The sequence below is a fragment of the Aquarana catesbeiana genome, linkage group LG02 (genome assembly GCF_042186555.1).
Source record: "Aquarana catesbeiana isolate 2022-GZ linkage group LG02, ASM4218655v1, whole genome shotgun sequence".
Classification (NCBI taxonomy): Eukaryota; Metazoa; Chordata; class Amphibia; order Anura; family Ranidae; genus Aquarana; species Aquarana catesbeiana.
Window position 1 is genome coordinate 707224204 of NC_133325.1, and position 17630 is coordinate 707241833.

At 45.1% G+C, this 17630-nt stretch overlaps 2 protein-coding genes across 3 annotated transcripts in view; one reads left to right on the forward strand and one right to left on the reverse strand.

The window, feature by feature from the left end:
- Window positions 1–17630, forward strand: part of CMSS1 (cms1 ribosomal small subunit homolog) — a 507566-nt gene that overhangs the window by 217742 nt on the left and 272194 nt on the right. The window lies entirely within an intron of this gene.
- Window positions 1–17630, reverse strand: part of FILIP1L (filamin A interacting protein 1 like) — a 440288-nt gene that overhangs the window by 203336 nt on the left and 219322 nt on the right. Inside the window, exons 2-3 of the mRNA XM_073616962.1 lie at window positions 11752–12037; window positions 4514–4687 (exon numbers count right to left, since the gene is read on the reverse strand). Of these exons, the coding sequence (XP_073473063.1) occupies window positions 4514–4687; window positions 11752–12027 (450 nt within the window). The 5' untranslated portion in view covers window positions 12028–12037. The remainder of the gene's footprint in view (window positions 1–4513; window positions 4688–11751; window positions 12038–17630) is intronic.

Consider the following 17630-nt stretch of genomic DNA (forward strand, 5'->3'; position numbering starts at 1 on the left):
GATGGGTCTCCTGCAGGAACAAGATATGGGGTTTGTGATTATTCAGGTATTTGAACATTAATGCCCTTTTAACCTTATTATTAAGACCTCGTACATTCCATGTTATCAGTTTTAACTCCATAAAGGCAATAACAATTTATAATGCAGCATAATGATACCTACGTGTGAGGGATCAGCCCCCTTGGGCCCAAGGGAGAATGCAAAGAGGAGAACAAATTTTACACTGGGCATGGTGAGCATTGACAGAACACATGTATATGTATATACATCAGTCAGTGGATATAGAGCGTACAAAAAAAAAAATAAACAGAAACAGTAACCTGTAAACTCCCTACTGACCATGAAGTACCCCTAACAGAGAAAAAAAAAGAAAAATAGAACTATGGCCAGTTTAATACCCTAAAACCTGAACTCAAAACTCCTAGAACTTCAGACTTCTGTGAAAAGTTCCAAAGTGCGGCGATTCAGTGCCGCTGATGCCTCTTCAATTGGCGTAAAGAAAAACTGGGGGGGGGGGGGGGGTAGATACTGTAGTGAGGTGTGTCCAACAAGGTAGCTCCGGGGGTAGAAGAATGTAGAAGTACTGCATGTCTAGTCCTGAACTAGAGGAATCTCCGGTGATCAATGGCTCTTGCAAGAGAAAAATCATAATCAGGTGTAGATTAAACATGCCAGCTCCCGGGGTTAGGTTGGTCTCCCACGCAGCATAACGGGTAAGTCCTGCATGGGAGTTCAGGAGTCAATTAGCAACAACTTTAGGTGATAAGACCCAAGGGGGCTATACAACAGACTGATAACTGGACAAAATCCCCACGAGCCCGGATCCGGAAGGGAGATAGAATTATTATGAAACTATCGGGGAGCCACTTGTAGTAAGGGATAATATCTGGTGCTCACCCCAGGTTGTTTAGCCAGTCATCTGCATCAGCCGGAGAGTCGAAGAACCTGACCGAACCATTATGGGGGACCCGGAGACGACTGGGGTACAACATACTGTATTTAATGTCCTTTTCGCGTAGGCGTCTACGGACGTCATTAAAGGACTTCCTCTTGCGCTGCAGGTCAGCTGAAAAATCCGGAAATAATAGGACTGCAGAATTGCCATACTGGAGCGAAGGATGTTTGCGAGCTGCGGAAAGGATCCTGTCTCGGTCCCTGAAGTTGAGGAAGCGAACCAAGAAGGGTCGGGGACTCGCACCAGGGATAGTGCGTCCCGTGGGTACACGATGGGCACGCTCGACGACATAGGTCGGGGAGATATCTGCGAGGCCTAGCAGACTTTTGAAGAACTCTTCCGCGAACTCCGCCGGTCTGTCACCTTCCTCCCCCTCAGGGAGACCCAGGACTCGAACATTGTTGCGTCTCGCCCTGTTTTCTGCGTCATCGGCTTTGGCGACAAGCGATTGTACTGTGCGTTGCAATTCCGCTATGGTATTGGAGTGGGTAGCTGTAAGATCTTCAGTGGCAGAAATTCTGGTTTCCGATTCAGTCAGCCTGCCCCTAATCTTATCCAGGTCGTTTCTAATGAGATTACATTCTTCAGCTAATCGGTCTATTCTCACCAGCATGGAGGTTTTGCTTTGTTCAATGGCGGCCAGGATCAATGCGGTGCTGTCCTGGGAGGGTGGGGCAGGGAGAGCCGCACTCGGCGAAGCCTCGTGCTCCATGGCTAATTCGGTCAGCAGTTCCTGCAGCCTCCCTATGAGAGAAGAGTCAGGCTGTGTAGCCGGTACAGGGGCTGAGCGGCCTGGTGTGGATGAATTTTTGGGCCGCTGCTTAGGGCCCATGAAGCTGAAGGCAAGAGATTGATAAAATGGAGCTGGGTAATAATCAGCCTTCAGTGTACAATTAGAATGAGGGGAGGGAGAGGGCACCCCCACAGCCACACAGCAGCCAGTCAGTCACTGTAATAGTGTTCACCACTGGGGTATTTTCAAGGCAGCAGTGCGGTACAGATTTTAGGATCCCAGTCCCAACAGAGGATAGACTTCAGGGCCCAGTGCAGCGGTTAGAAGGGTACTACAGGTATGCCGCAGGTATTTAGTCCCAGAAGTCCGCAGCACAGAGAGGTGGGCAGTAGTCGCCAGCAGCCCCCCGTGTAACTTGCTAGTAGTGACAATCCAGTGGGAAGAGCCGATCGTGAGCACTATGCAGGAGAGGCCCAGGTAGCCAAGATGAAGGCAGAGGGGTGAATCGGGATGCTGGGCCCCAGGACTCCTCACCCAGCCCACGTATGACAGCCCCCACCAGCTAACTGAGCTGTTTTTCTGCAGGATGGTGAAGGGATGATGGGATGTGCGAGCGCAGCAGTGTCCCCGCTCCCAATTACAAAGCAGGCCGGCCGCGGCGCTCCTCCGCCGGCCGGCGGTGTAGGAAAGTCCGGTGGCCTGGAGGCTTCACTAGGCCGCACTAGGCCGCGGCCGCGGCGGACGATTTAAACGGCCCCACGGACCATCCAGCTCTGACAAACACCTGGGGGGGTAGGTCGGATGGTAAGGAGTTCCCTTACCTCTTCACCAGGCCAGGAACAGCTTCCTCCAGCTTGCTGTGACCCTGAGAATGGCGGCGGCCGCAGCCGTGGTTCATCAAGGGATCCCCAGAAGATCACGGGCCCGAGAGTTGCAATATAGGCACAGGGAGCAGCAGATGATGTAGGAGAAGCCTACAGGCAGGTATTCTGGCTTTTTTTTCTAATTGATGGCACGGATGGCAGAGGATGGTGTTCAGGATACCCGGAGCTCCTCTCCAACACGTCCGCCGCTGTTCACATCCGGACACGCCCCCGTGATTTTAATATTTAAAGTTGTTTGACAAAAGGATGTGGATAAGCCCCTGGCCCTCTTTACCCTGTTGATGCATAGATGGTGTTGTGCCTTGACCATTTAGTTGATGCGTGCTCCCGATATTTCCCTATAGGATGACTTGTGCTAGAAATATGGATGATCAATGAGGGCCCTTAAACACCTTCTGTCATTCTCTGTATGTACCTTGTACCTTACAGGAATCTTCTGCTTCCGCCCATGGGAGAAAGATGCTATACATCTGTTGGATTCCAGTGAATCTATGTTTCTATGAAGAGAATTTAAGGTTTCATAAGGCTGATCATTTACATGTACTCCTGAGAAAGATCAATCGAAATGCATCACGTCTACATGTGGATCATATTGGATCTAACCAACTATGTGAATCCCAAAACTTAGCACTGTGTTGTTCCTTTCCTAATTGTGGTTTATATTTGACCTAAATGTTTATAATACAATTCATGGTTTTTATATATGGAGTGTTCTTCTTGCTTCTATATGTCCCTCTTAATGTCGTTGGCTACTATTACTTATGTTTGTATATACTGAATTCAGGGATGAGAGCATATAGCACACAGTATATTGGATAACCTATTTGTACCTCAATTAAAAGGTTTGACAGAGGCTCTTAATCTGTCTAAAAAACATCCTTAAGTCCATCATTAAAGTGGTTGTAAAGTCAGCAGGTTTTTTTTTAAATCTTTCTACATTCTATGCATTAAGATAAAAAACCTTCAGTGTGCATCAGCCCCCCTAATACTTACCGGAGCCCCATCTTAATCTAGCAATGTTGCCCAAGAGTCTCGGCTGCCCGGGACTCTCCCTCCTGATTGGCTGAAACAGTGCAATTGGCTCCTGCTGCTGTTTCCCAAAGTCAGTGAGCCAATGAGAGTGAAGGGCGGGGCCGGACCGCCGCTCCATGTCTTAATGGACACACAGAGCTGCGGCTCGGCTCAGGTGCCCACATAGCAGGCTACTTTCTGTGGGAGCACTCAGTAGGAAGGAGGGTCCAGGAGCGCCGAAGAGGGACCCGAGAAGAGGAGGATCTGGCCTGCTCTGTGCAAATTCACTGCACAGAGCAGGTTAAGTATAAAATGTATGTTTGTTTTTAGATTAAAAAAAAATAGACTTTAGTATAACTTTAAAGAGTTTCTAAACCTCCATGCGGAAGTTGTACCTATAGGTAAGCCTAGAATAAGGCTTACCTATAGCTACTGGAAATATGTCCTAAACGTGCGTCGTTCAAGAGATATTTACTGTTTACTGCGCCAATGACATCATGCGCGTTGAAGGAACAACCGCCCGTGCTGTTTTTTCAGCAAATGTGCTGTGACCGGCGGCTCCCGCGCATGCTCCTAGAAGGGAGACAGGCGAAGATGAATGCGGCCTGCAGCAGGGATGACGCTGGCTTCGTTTGCAGGTAAGTGTAACATAATGTGCTAGTATGCGTTGCATACTAGCACATTATGCCTTTACTTTGCAGGGAGGAAGAAAAACCCACCAGGATTTACTTCCTCTTTAAGTCTCAATCAGAGTTTTCCAGGAGCCCCTGAGCCCAAGTGTGTTCACTATATAAATAGCCACTTTAGGTCCAGGTTCTGCAATCCCCCGCTGTATATTCCACAATGTGATGGCAAGACCATTTACTCTACAAAACAAACAGTTGTGTTTTGAAAACTTTGTTGGTATAGGAAAAAAACTTTGGCACATACCTCACATATTGGCTTTTCATAAATATCTTCTTGCCATTGTGTAGCATTACATTGAATAGCATCTCTCTGAAGAGCCTCTAAAACACGTTTTGGAGTCACAAATCCGTATTGAGCTTCCAGTAATGCCAGATCAATTTTCTCAGCCTTTAGCACAGATATTACTTCATCTCGTGCCTGGTGAAAACAGAAAACCTTATTACGGCACTTCAGTTTGTATATCTGTATTGCATTCCTGGTTATGTGTCCTCTTAAAAAGGGCCTACACCTCTAAGCTGGCAAAGATATTACTTCATCTCGTGCCTGGTGAAAACAGAAAACCTTATTACGGCACTTCAGTTTGTATATCTGTATTGCATTCCTGGTTATGTGTCCTCTTAAAAAGGGCCTACACCTCTAAGCTGGCAAAACACAGAGCAAATTTGGACCAGTTCCCTGATGGACCAGACAGAATTTGAGCCATGGGTGGCCCTGTCGGCACTCTTCTGCTCGACACCCTTTGGTCTGTATATCAAAGGATAGGGTGGAAAATTGTCAACTGACAGCCAATAATATCAGCTGAGGGTGCCGGCTGTCAGAATTCAATAACTGACAGAGGAGATTCTTCCATCCATGTTTTTTGTGGGGGCTGAATTAGAGAAATCTTACCATGTATGGCCAGCGTTTAGGCTCTTAGGCTGCAGATTGGAACAATATTTCTGCTGTCATAGTTCAGGAACTACACTCAGCCAGAGCCTCTGATTCAACACTTCATTCTAACCAACCAATCAGTGTCTCTACCTGAACACGGTTCCTCCTGGGAGGGCAGGTCCATTGTCTTAAGCCAAAAACCACTGCTCCTGGATTATGCCAAAAACACTCCTCCAGGGAGCCTGGAGTGATTATTACATTAAACTGTCTCTGTTTACAAATTTTTTAATTTTTTTTTTACATTTTGGGTAGGTAGGGGAAAGATTAGAACCCATATCAGGTTTAACTGCTGTCCTGGACTCCGTTAGAGAAATTTCCTCTTTCTCACTGTCCCAAAGACAACCTTTTTACTTTGCCGCAGCAAATTTTAACTCAGGTTGCAGTGTTGGCACCACCTGTCAAGTTAGCCCATTGGCTTGCAGTTGCAGCATAGTTCCAAAATTTTAAATTGCTGTTACGCTTTAAAAAAAAAAAAAAAATAGGCATCAGGTGGTGGTAGTAGTGCCTCCTGAATGCCAGTCAGTTGCTGCCCTACTGCTCTCTGAAAAGTTATATACTATACTGCTGCACGTCTGAAAGAGACTTTACGAAACCCCAGATAGCATTAAAACCTGACACAGGTTTTAATCATTCATCACTATATCCAAAAGCCTCCAGAATATTCTGAATGCAGCTCTGTGTAGCCATTGAAAATTCCACCATTTTAACTGATCAGAGGAGCTCATAGCAGCAGAAAAGCTGTCAATACAGATAAGTAAAACAGTTTTATATAAAGTCCTATACACATAATACCACATCTAGAGAAAACTGCAATTCTATAATGTTATACATTTTATTTGGATATAGGATTTATTTCTAATAAAACCATTACTTATTCCTGCCCTCATCAGCTTTCTCTACTGAAATGTAGCACATACAGACTATGTGCATGATCACTAAATTAGCAATCCCCTCCGCCTGATGCCGTGACCTACACTGAGGTTCATTCAGTAAGTGGTTGGCTTAAAGTTGGCTCAGTGTACTGCTTTAATGCCCAAGCAAAAAGCTTTCCTTTAAGTTCTTGTTTGCTCTAGCATCCTCAATGTTCTGATTGCTTTTCTGAGGTACTCCTGATCTGTGTTGGGATATTCTTGCCTGTCTACTGCCAACCCTAACCTTCTGCCTGCTTCTTTAACAACATCTGTTTGCCTCCTGCCTGAACCTATGACCTAAGTCAACTACACTGTATCTGGAAAGTATTCACAGCGCTTCACTCTTTCCTCCTTTTGTTATGCGGCTTATTTCAAAATGGATTAAATTAATTATTTTCCTCAAAATTCTACAAACAATACCCCAAAATGACAACGTGAAAGAAGTTTGTTTGAAATCTTTACAAAAAAATCACATGTATAGAAGTATTCACAGCCTTTGCTCAATACCTTGTTGAAGCACCTTTGGCACCAATTACAGCCTCAAGTCTTTTTAAATATGATGCTACAAGCTTGGTACACCTTTTTTTGGGCAGTTTCTCCCATTCTTTTTTGCAGGACCTCTCAAGCTCCATCAGGTTGGACGGGGAGCGTCGGTGCACAACCATTTTCAGATCTCTCCAGAGATGTTCAATCAGGTTCAAGTCCGGGCTCTGATTGGGCCACTCAAGGACATTCACAGAGTTGTCCCGTAGCCACTGCTTTGTTATCTTGGCTGTGTGCTTAGGGTCGTTGTCCTGTTGGAAGATGAACCGATGCCCCAGTCTGAAGTCCAGAGCGCTCTGGAGAAGGTTTTCATCAAGGATGTCTCTGTACATTTCTGCACTCATCTTTCCCTCGATCCTGACCAATCTTCGACCCTCGATCCTCGATCCTGACCAATCTCCCAGTTCCTGCCGCTGAAAAACATCCCCACAGCATAATGCTGCCACCGCCATGCTTCACTGTAGGGATGGTATTGGCCAGGTGATGAGCGGTGCCAGGTTTATTCCAGACATGACGTTTGCCATTCAGGCCAAAGAGTTCAATCTTTGTTTCATCAGACCAGAGAATTTTGTTTCTCATGGTCAGGGTCCTTCAGGTGCCTTATGGCAAAATCCAAGTGAGCTGTCGTGTCTTTTACTGAGGAGTGGCTTCCGTCTGGCCACTCTACCATACAGGCCTGATTGGTGGAGTGCTGCAGAGATGGTTGTTCTTATGTAAGGTTCTCCTCTCACCACGGAGATATGCTGAAACCCTGTCAGAGTGACCATCGGATTCTTGGTTACCTCCCTGAGTAAGGCCCTTGTCCCCTGATTGCTCAGTTTGGCCAGGAGGACCGTTCTAGGAAGAGTACTGGTGGTTCCAAACTTCTTCCAATTTACAGATGATGGAGGCCACTGTGTTCATTGGGACCTTCAATGCTGCAGAAATGTTTCTGTACCCTTCCTCAGATCTGTGCCTCGATACAATCCTTTCTCTGAGGTCTACAGACAATCCTTTGGACTTCATGGCTTGTTTTGTGCTCTGCCATGCACTGTTAACTGTGGGACCTGTACATGTGATTTTTTAATAAAATTGCAAAGATTTCACGATGTCATTATGGGGTATCATTTGCAGAATTTTGAGTAAAATAATGATATAATCAATTTTGGAATAAGGCTGTAACATAACATAAAATGTGGAAAAAGTGAAGCGCTGTGAATAATTTTTGGATGCACTTTATGTCTGTTCCTTATGAACTGGATCTTTATCCAATATGCTGCCCATATTTTTTAATAACGTATGCTTAGTGACTTACATTTTTCGAGTTGCTTATGATGTGAGTGGACTTAAAGTGAACCTATGGCTAGGTGTTCGATATCCAGGTATTTACATATTCTTAGCTGTAAACACGCTTTAAAGGGATTATAAAGTTAAAAATGTTTTAATTTTTTTTTTTTTTTTAAATAACATGTCATATGTACCTGCTCTGTGCAACTCCAGTCCTTCTCTTCTGCAGTCCCACGTCGGCTCTCCAGGCTCCTCCTCTTCTACATGTGCCACTATAGGAAGCCGCTTTCTATGGTGGCACATATGTGGGCTCGATCCTGAGCTGGACTGTGTGTGTCTGTTCACACAAACAGAGCGGGTTAGCCCCACCCCCTACTCCCGCCTTACAGGATTTTATAGACAATGGCCTCTGCTGCTGCCTCCATGTCCAGTGAGGAGAGAGAGAGCAGCACTGGATCGAGATTGGGCTCAGCTAAGTATTTAGGGGGGCTGGGTAGTGGAGCTGACCATGGAAGGCTTTTACCTTAGTGCAGAGAATGCATTAATGTTAAAAATCTTAAAGTGGTTGTAAAGGCAGTGCTCACAATTACTGCCAGCCCCTCTGCTAGGACAAAATGTACTACACAGTGTATGTGTGTTTTTTTTTTTTTTTTTTTTTTTTTTAGTCTTCTTCTAAATATCCTATTTCACCTCGCCGATCTGCGGTCACATGACTACCTGCCACTCTTCTTCTCCAATCTATGCACTACAGAGGGAGGGGCTGAGATTCGCTTCTGACGTCTGATGGGTGGTCACTTGACCGCAGATCAGCTAGGCAAAATAAGGCATTTTAAAAAACAAAGACACTGTGTAGTACATTTTGTCCTAGCAGAGGAGCTGGCAGTAATTGTGAGCAGTTATTTACTGCCATTTGGAACAGCGATGGGAGGGGAGGGGAGGGGCGGCTCACACAGCAGCTGACAGGGAGGGAGGAGTGAAGAGAGGAGGAGAGTGGGTTGATGAAGGCATGTAGACTGACCGCGATAATGAACGATCAGCAACCATGATTACTTTGTTTAGGACACACAAAAGCACTATGTGGTTTAACATGCTTTAACCATGTCCCGGCTTTCAGATAAAAGTGGTCTCTGCGGCGGATTTGCCGCAAGATCACTTTTATCGGTGGCGGGAGAGGGGCCCTCCCACCGCACTTCGGTGCCCTCCGTCGCTTACCGGAGACGCCAGTGGAGGCGATCGGATCCTTCTCCCTGTGTGGTATGGAGCTGACTGAGGGGAAGATGGCCCCCACCTGGCTCCATACCATTGCAGGGCGGAGGCGACGTCAAAATGTCACTTCCGCCCATAGCTCTTAAAGGGACATTTTTTAATTAATTTTTTTCCAAATTTCTTTTTTTTTTTTTTATTACATTTTAGTTTAAATATGAGATCTGAGGTCTTTTTGATCTCAGATCTCCTATTTAAAAGGTCCTGTCATGCTTTTTTTCTATTACAAGGATGTTGTAATAGGAATAAAAGTGACACAATTTTTTTTTCAAAAGAACAGTGTAAAAATGCAGAATACAAAGTAAAATAAATAATTAAAAAAAAAAATTTGGGCGCGCCCCGTCCCGCCGAGCTCGCGTGTAGAAGCGAACACATATGTGAGTAGCGCCCGCATATGTACACGGTGTTCAAACCACACATGTGAGGTATCACCACGATCGTTAGAGCGAAAGCAATAATTCTAGCCCTAGACCTCTGTAACTCAAGACATGCAACCTGTAGAATTTTTTTAAACATCGCCTATGGGGATTTTTAATGGTAAAAGTTTGTCGCCATTCCATGATAGGGCGCAATTTTCAAGCGTGACATGTTGGGTATCAATTTACTTGGCGTAGCATCATCTTTCACAATATAAAAAAAAATGGGATAATTTTACTGTTGTCTTATTTTTTAATTTAAAAAAGTGTATGTTTTCCAGAAAAAAAGTGCGCTTGTAAGACCGCTGCGCAAATACGGTGCGACAGAAAGTATTGCAATGACCGCATTTTATTCTCTAGGGTGTTAAAACCCCCAAAAATTGTATATATTATTGTAAATACCAAATCTCAAAACTAGGCTCTGTCCTTAAGTGGTTAAAGGAACAGGATATTTTTTTTTTTGTTTAGGGTTACAACCATTTTAAGCTTTTACAACCACTTTAAATGAAGCCCTCGGTAGTTGCAGGCATTGTGGGAAAATCCATTCTCAAGTTTCAGATTAGGACCACTCAAATCGGGTTCTAATTCATAATAGCTTAGAATACAATGCACCTCCCTGACAGAGCACCTACACTGTGTTTACATGAGAAAGCTGCTGAGTCACTGATGGGAAAAGGGAAACGAGCTGCTGTAAAAAAGACTAGAACATCCGTGCTTCTGATGTCAACTTTGAGTATAAATTGCTTCACAGTGCTTGCAGCTACAGAGGTTACTGGGACATTGTGTTAAAGCTGATATACTGCTTGTTAAATTGAATCTGTGGGCAGTATCAGCAAAAAACATATTCAGCGCAGCTCTCCAACACATGCTTATTTTTCCATGTTATTTTGAAAAATGCTGCTGATCCTGATAATCCTTCTAGAAATACAGTAGGCTACTAACTTCCTGTAGTGGACTGACAACTTTGCAATTGCTGCATTGCAACAACAGAAATTTGGTGGGGGGAGGCTGTGTTAATAACAGGCAGATAGGATGGGAGAGCAGTGATTGCTAAGAAAGTAAACAATGAGGGGTTATACAGATGAAGAGAACTTGGCCAAGGCTGACAACGCTGCTGGAGATTTCAGTGCAGCAGTGGCAGCGTTGTCAGCGCACTTACTGGAAACTGCCTGCATTTTTACCATGATCAACAGGCATTTTTTGGTACTTGCATTATTTATATATAGACATAAAGGGGGTTTATTTACTAAAGTTGCAGAGTGCAAAATCAGTCTCACTTCTGCAGAGAAACCAATCAGCTTCTAACCTCAGCTTTGGAAATAAAACTTGGAAGATGATTGGTTTCTATGCAGAAGTGAGACTGGTTTTGCACTCTCCAGCTTTAGTAAATAAACTGCAAAGTAACAATTCACATGAACTGGAGAGCTGTGCTGATTTAGGTTTAAGATTTTGCCCACATATATACTTATATAAATACTGGACTCTCCATAGCCTGGCCACATAAAATAAAAAACTGCATGCTTTGCTGCTCTCCTTAGAGTAAATTTGATATGTACTTTTCTATTCTATTTATGACTGACAGTTACAGTCACTACAGTCCCATTAGCCATTTTTTGGATCACTGTAGGCTCCTTGTGTTGACAGGTCCCCCATGGCAGACAGAGGCATTTAAAAAAGTTGAAGGAGCCAGAGTGACATCAAAATAAAAAAGATTGAATAAGGAGAGAGGAAAGTAATTCAATATAATTGCGAAAAAAGTGGAAAAACAAATGTGTTTTAGGCAGAAAATGTTATAAAAATGTAGATTTTCACAGTAACTCATTAGATAAGTGCATCCTAAACAGAATATAAAGAATGTCTGTATATATATATCTGGCAGCTGATGAAAGAAATTCAATGTGAAATGACTGTCATACTGTGCAGTAAAACAAATCTGAACATCACTTCCCACAGGGCAGACTCACATTCAACCCGAACCTAATATTGTCCTTGTTGTCTGTGATAGAGTGAGGATGTGCATACCATTAGCATGTAATAATGACAGTGCTTTCACATGTGATTTATAATAACAGCCTATGTTGGCAAGAGAGACCCATATGTATAATCCAAATATATGGTCTGCTTATTGCGTGAAGCATGAAAAACAACTGACTTGCAGCTCTCCCTCCAGCACGCTAAGCAGGAACAGAAGGTCATCCCGAGAAAGATCATCTGCTTTTCTGTTAGAGGTCTTTTGTTTCTGATCCGATTTGTGGCTTCTTAAGATAGTGCCAGTTTCAGCAACATAGTCCCTGTGTTTCTTCCCCCTGTTCCGTTTAATGGTGTCTGACTCCTCATTGCTTCCTGTGCCAATGTGCTGGTAGATGTCTGCTTGTTTGCAGGTCATCCTCTTGGCTGGACACTCGGTGCTTATACTTTCAGAACGCATTTTTGGAATGCTGCCAAAATAAAAGAAAGGTTTGAGTGAGTTTCACTAACATTAATCATTTTTTTACATAAATTAATAAACTAAGAGTACACCTCACACACATGAAATCACAGCCCTCTATACAGGAAAAAAAACTTGGCAAATGAAAAGCGAACCTGTGGCCCAGCTATGGACATTCAAGTATTTATAAATTCTTAGCAAGTAGTGACTGAGCTTTAACACGATCCTTCACTGACCTCTGTAGCTGAAGGCATCATGGAGCAATGCATTCTCAACCATCACATCAGTAGCCCTGAGGTCATCTAAATCCTAGTATCAGCAGTAAACCTCTCCTTACCCAGAGCATCTGCCTTGACTGAAAGGCTGCTGAATCACTTCTGGGGAAAGGTAACTGAGCTGCTACTTCAGTGCTCTTGTTGTGAACTTTAAGGATTAATTACTCAAAATTTCAGAAAAATCTCTCTCTCCCTTCTATGACAGATGGTGTTCCTGTAAATGTTTAAATACTGCACAAGACAGGACTAATGACTATTCAATACCTGTCCATGAAGCTCACTGTCTGAAAGGTACAGCATTAGAATCTTTATTATGACATGACCCTTAAAGAAAGATCTTGTATAGAGATTTTCTATTTGCCATTTTTTTTTTCAGTTTTTGAATTGTTTCATTAATAGTCAGCAGCAGTGTTGCCAACCTACCAGACTGAAATTTACTGACACGACACCCAACATTTACTGGCACAGCCGCGTTTTTACTGGCATATCCAAAAGTTACAAAATTACAGTTTTAAATGCAAATTTCAGTTTTTAGGCTACAAACAAGTACAATTTGCAATTAGCAAAGTGATCTAAGGCAGATATTAAGGCAAAGACATATTTCTTATTTTATTTTCAACATAGTAAATAAGTAGCTGAAGGACAGGAATCGAGAGGGCAAGAAATTAGAATGGAGGGTACACACACATGCAATTGCCTCTCACAGTGACACAGACAGCAATGTGCAGCAGCACAGATGATGATGGCACCTCACCAACATGACACGTCCCCTCCTGAGTCACAGTGACCCTCTCTCTCCATGCCAGGTGGTCCCTTCAGTCCACTCCCGGCTTGTCTTCCTCCCATTCCACAGACCTGCACATGAGGCTTTGGCTGCTTTGTTCCCTTGCACCATGACTTCACGTGACACATTGCCAGCACAATCCAAACACACTGAAGCAGGCACTCGGATGGTCTCGGCCAAGCGTTACAGCCATATTTTTTACTGGCAACCTTTTTCTTTCACTGGCATTTACTGGCAGGAGAAAAGTGCCCATTTTTTACTGGCTGCCAGTAAAAATACTGGCGGTTGGCAACACTGGTCAGCAGAAACATGCTGAGAGAAATATTGAGGCTGCCATTTTGGACTTTCTTCAGAAAGTTCAAGTTGTCTGGCTGTCATGACTGATCCTCTGATTCAGTACTTTTTGAGTCACTGACCTAGACCATGTATGCAGCCAGTGAAGTTGGAACGCAGTAAGAATTCATTTGCTTATATGTTCAGGGTTAGTGACCTAGGAAGTAGTGATGTGAAGCATTATGTCAGCACAGATTTTCCTTAGTAGAGAATGTCCTAACCATCTGTGTAAGCTATAGAAGCTGTATCTGACACCCTTGCCAAGTTTTTTAGCTTGGCGATCCTCTTTGTGTGATATAAATTTCTGAGAGATTTTACTGCAAATTTGCTTTTTCAAATAGAAACAAGAACTACTAGGTCATTACTACATGGTAGGCTTGTAAGTGAAGGCCCCACTGAACAAATGCTTAAAGCAGAACTTCAGCCAAAAGTGGAAGTCTGCTTGTCAGCCTCCACCCCTCCTCCTCCTCTTTAAAGGCGAAGTCCAGCCTGAGCTTTTTAGGCTGGGCTTCTACTAAGGGTCACAGTAGTGCAATTAGTTTTGCACTCCCGTGACCTGTTTTCAGTGGAGAGCGGTCTACAGTCCGCTCTCCGCTGACGTCACTGCAATAAGTCCAGGCAGCACGTCATCCTAACTTAGGAAGTCTGGATCCACCAGTTGCCTGGACTGATGGCAGTCTCAGCCTCTCAGCAAGATGCTGAGAGGCTAAAATGGCTGCTCCCTGCCCTTCCACAGCTCAGAGCTTCAATGAGCGTGGAGGAGCAGAGCAGGAGAGATGCTGACTGACAGTCAGCAGCTCTCTGCTTGGGGAGGAGTGAGAACCGAGCCATCTGCGATGTTCGGTGGCTTGGTTCTCAGTGAAGACACTGGGGGGGACAGCTGCAGCATCGATGCTGCATCCACCTAGGTAAGTATGAATATGCAAAAAAACCCATACTTCTCTTTTTAAGTTTTGTCACTTTTTGTTTTTTTTTTTGGGGGGGGGGGTGACCTGATTTTGACAGTTACCCTCTCCCACTTCCGGTCGGATCACTGTCCAAGCGGAAGTTTGGCTTCCCCCCCCCTTCCTTCCCATGCAGCCTTCTGGGAGACGTCACATTCACAAAGTGCAGCGTGGCTCTTGCATGCACAGTGGGAAGCTGCAAGTGGTCACAGCAAGCTTCCCAAAGTAAACATGCTGGCGCCTGTACCCGAAGACGGCCGAAGGGCTGGCTTGAGTGATGACAGCGCTGGATCCCTGGACAAGTAAGTGTTCTATTATTAAAAGTCAGCAGTTTTTTCAAAGAGGGCCAGTTTTGATGAAGTGAACATGTGTGAGGGCCGACCATTTTGCATGACATTTTTTGAAACATTAAAATTGGATCTAAATGCGTTTGTCCGAGCACTAATACACTGCCCAGCAAGAATTATCTTGCCTTCGTGGCTGTGTGTGTGGTGAAGAGATGAGCTTGGGTGTGTTATTTGGATATACCGTATTTATCTGCGTATAGCATGCACCTTCACTTTAAGAGGGAAGTTTCAGGAAACAAATGTCAATTTTAAATAAAGAACTGTGAAGCAAAATAAGGGTCAGTGCCCATCTGCAGCCCCACCTTTGCCATGAATGCAGCCTTACCATTGCCATGAATGCAGCCTTACCATTGCCATGAATGCAGCCTTACCATTGCCATGAATGCAGCACCCCCATTGCCATGAATGCAGCACCCCCATTGCCATGAATGCAGCACACCCATTGCCCTCAGTGCAGCCTTAGCCATGCCCATCTGCAGCCTTGGAGGGGAGAGGGAGGGGGCGAGACGAGTGCCATACACACAGGAGTTTTCCTGTTTATGAGGTGGCCTCTTTAATACAAAGTCCCGCCTCCTATGATAGACAGAACAGTTGTCCAATGGCAGCGCAGGAGACGGGACTTCCTATTATAGAAGCTGCCTCGTATGCAGGAAATACCCCTGTGTGTGCGGCACTCGTCCCGCCCCCTACCTGTCCCCTCCAAGGCAGCCAGCATATATACCTTTTGTGGCCCCCAGAGCTTGGGGGCCACAAAAGGCGGGCCGCAATTGGCCCGCGGGCCAGACTTTGTACTTGCCTGAGCTACATTATTTGTAGCTGCAGACTTTAAATTTTTTGTTTTCAGGGTAAAGATCTGCTTCAAAGCCGAATTCCAGGTATGCATGTTTTTGCAGTTTTGTAGTTACACTGGTCCAGCTTGAATCATTGTAAGTAGGCAATGTCATACCTGGCCAATCCCTGTGGAAGCAGAAAATCACTGTAGTAGACACTGCTAATGCAGTGATTGCCGCTGGCTTCTGGCTGCTGTGCTGAGCAGCTGTCTTACTTCTCAGTGAACACAGGGGGACATTTGCTCAAAACGGGCACCATTCAGAGAAAACTTTCCAAGCTGGACCAATATAATTATGTAAAAATATGCACAATTTGAAGTAAAAAATTAGTGCAGCTATGTATTCATTAATTAATCATTAACGAGTGTAAGCATATGAATTTGACTTGGTATCAGTGTCCTAAAACCTCCAATACAGCATCACTTAAACTGGGAGAGAGAGGGAAAGTATTAGGAGCCAACTAGGTATTCTGTGTGTGAAAGTGTTGACAAAGAACTGTGCTGATGTGAGGAAAGGGTAGAATAGCAGAGAAAATGACTGCATTGGTCTGCTGCTGCCTCAGTCAGCAGGCTCAGGATGGAGAGATGACACCACTGTGTCAGAGGAAGTGTTGTCTTCTTCCTGACTGTGCTGTGTGATGACGGTGTAAATCTCTGGACCAAATTGGCAAAAATATTTTTTTTTGGCAAGAAAACAACTCGCATATATTTTTGTCATCTGTGTGTTTTTGATATTTGCTGAGATCTGCTTTAAAGCAAAAGCTTGGCCTGTATTGAACAAGAACACCCTCGGACTGTTGTACCTAATGAGGCCCCATGCCTACTGGCCCTCATTAAGCACAATGCTGGTGGTTCTGGTTGAAATATGAAACACCACAGGGAGGTTTACCTGGGAGAACAATGCACAGATACAGAATCCTAATGCCCCGTACACACGGTCGGATTTTCCGATGGAAAATGTCCGATCGGAGCGTGTTGTCGGAAATTCCGACCGTGTGTGGGCTCCATCGGACATTTTCCATCGGATTTTCCGACACACAAAGTTGGAGAGCAGGAGATAAAATTTTCCGACAACAAAATCCGTTGTCGGAAATTCCTATCGTGTGTACACAAATCCGACGGACAAAGTGCCACGCATGCTCAGAATAAATAAAGAGATGAAAGCTATTGGCCACTGCCCCGTTTATAGTCCCGACGTACGTGTTTTACGTCACCGCGTATAGAACGATCGGATTTTCCCATTTCCGTCTTTCAGGACAGCACCATAGAGAGACCTTGGCTCCTCCCCTTCTGAGGAAACACCGCCTTCAACTTAAAGCTTTAAACCTCACCGCTCTCCCCCGGCCCCTCAGTTCTGGTGTTTCCTCCGGTGGGGAGACATCGCAAGGAACCAGGGCCGCACAGCTAGGGAGGCTGAGGCTAATTGCAGGCTGACCAAAGGGGGCGCTCTCTCTCTGGCTCTCTCCTGCTCATTTTTTCTAAAGAAAGCTGCAGTCTAAGGGGCTAGGGTGGCTGAGTACCTTTTAGAAGACTGCACATCACGCTCCCCCAGCTTCTCTTAGTGAAGTTGTAAGCTGGGGGGGTCCGTTTTCTTTCTTGCCTAGCAGTGGCATAGGTGGAGGCACAGAAGACCGCCCTGCACTTGCAGCCAGCGTGGGAGCTCTGAGCGCTGGGTCGGAGGACGGGTGACGTCATTTCCGGCGGAGGTCGGTGTTTCCGTCTGACCCGTGACTTCCGGTTCCGGTCGCGGTGTTGAAAACGGACCGCGCGTTCGGCTGGTGCTGCCTCTGACTTGCTGTGGGGACAGTACACAGGGGCTTGGATCACCACTGCACTCTAAGGAGATGTCGGAAGCAGAGGCTTCAAGAACCGCTCCAGGAGAATCCTGCACCAGCCACTCTAAGGTAAGAGGAACCCTGGGGTGGTGTTCCCTTACCGCTTCCTGTAAAGCTCCACAGGTGTAGAACTCCCCCTGGTGGTGAAGGGGGGGAAAGGGTTGTGTCTGGGTCCCTGGTGATGGTTGGTCCCGGGAAGTGCACCCCTGGTGGCCCTCCGTGGTAGTGCTGGTGAAAGTTTGCTGATTGCTCCCTA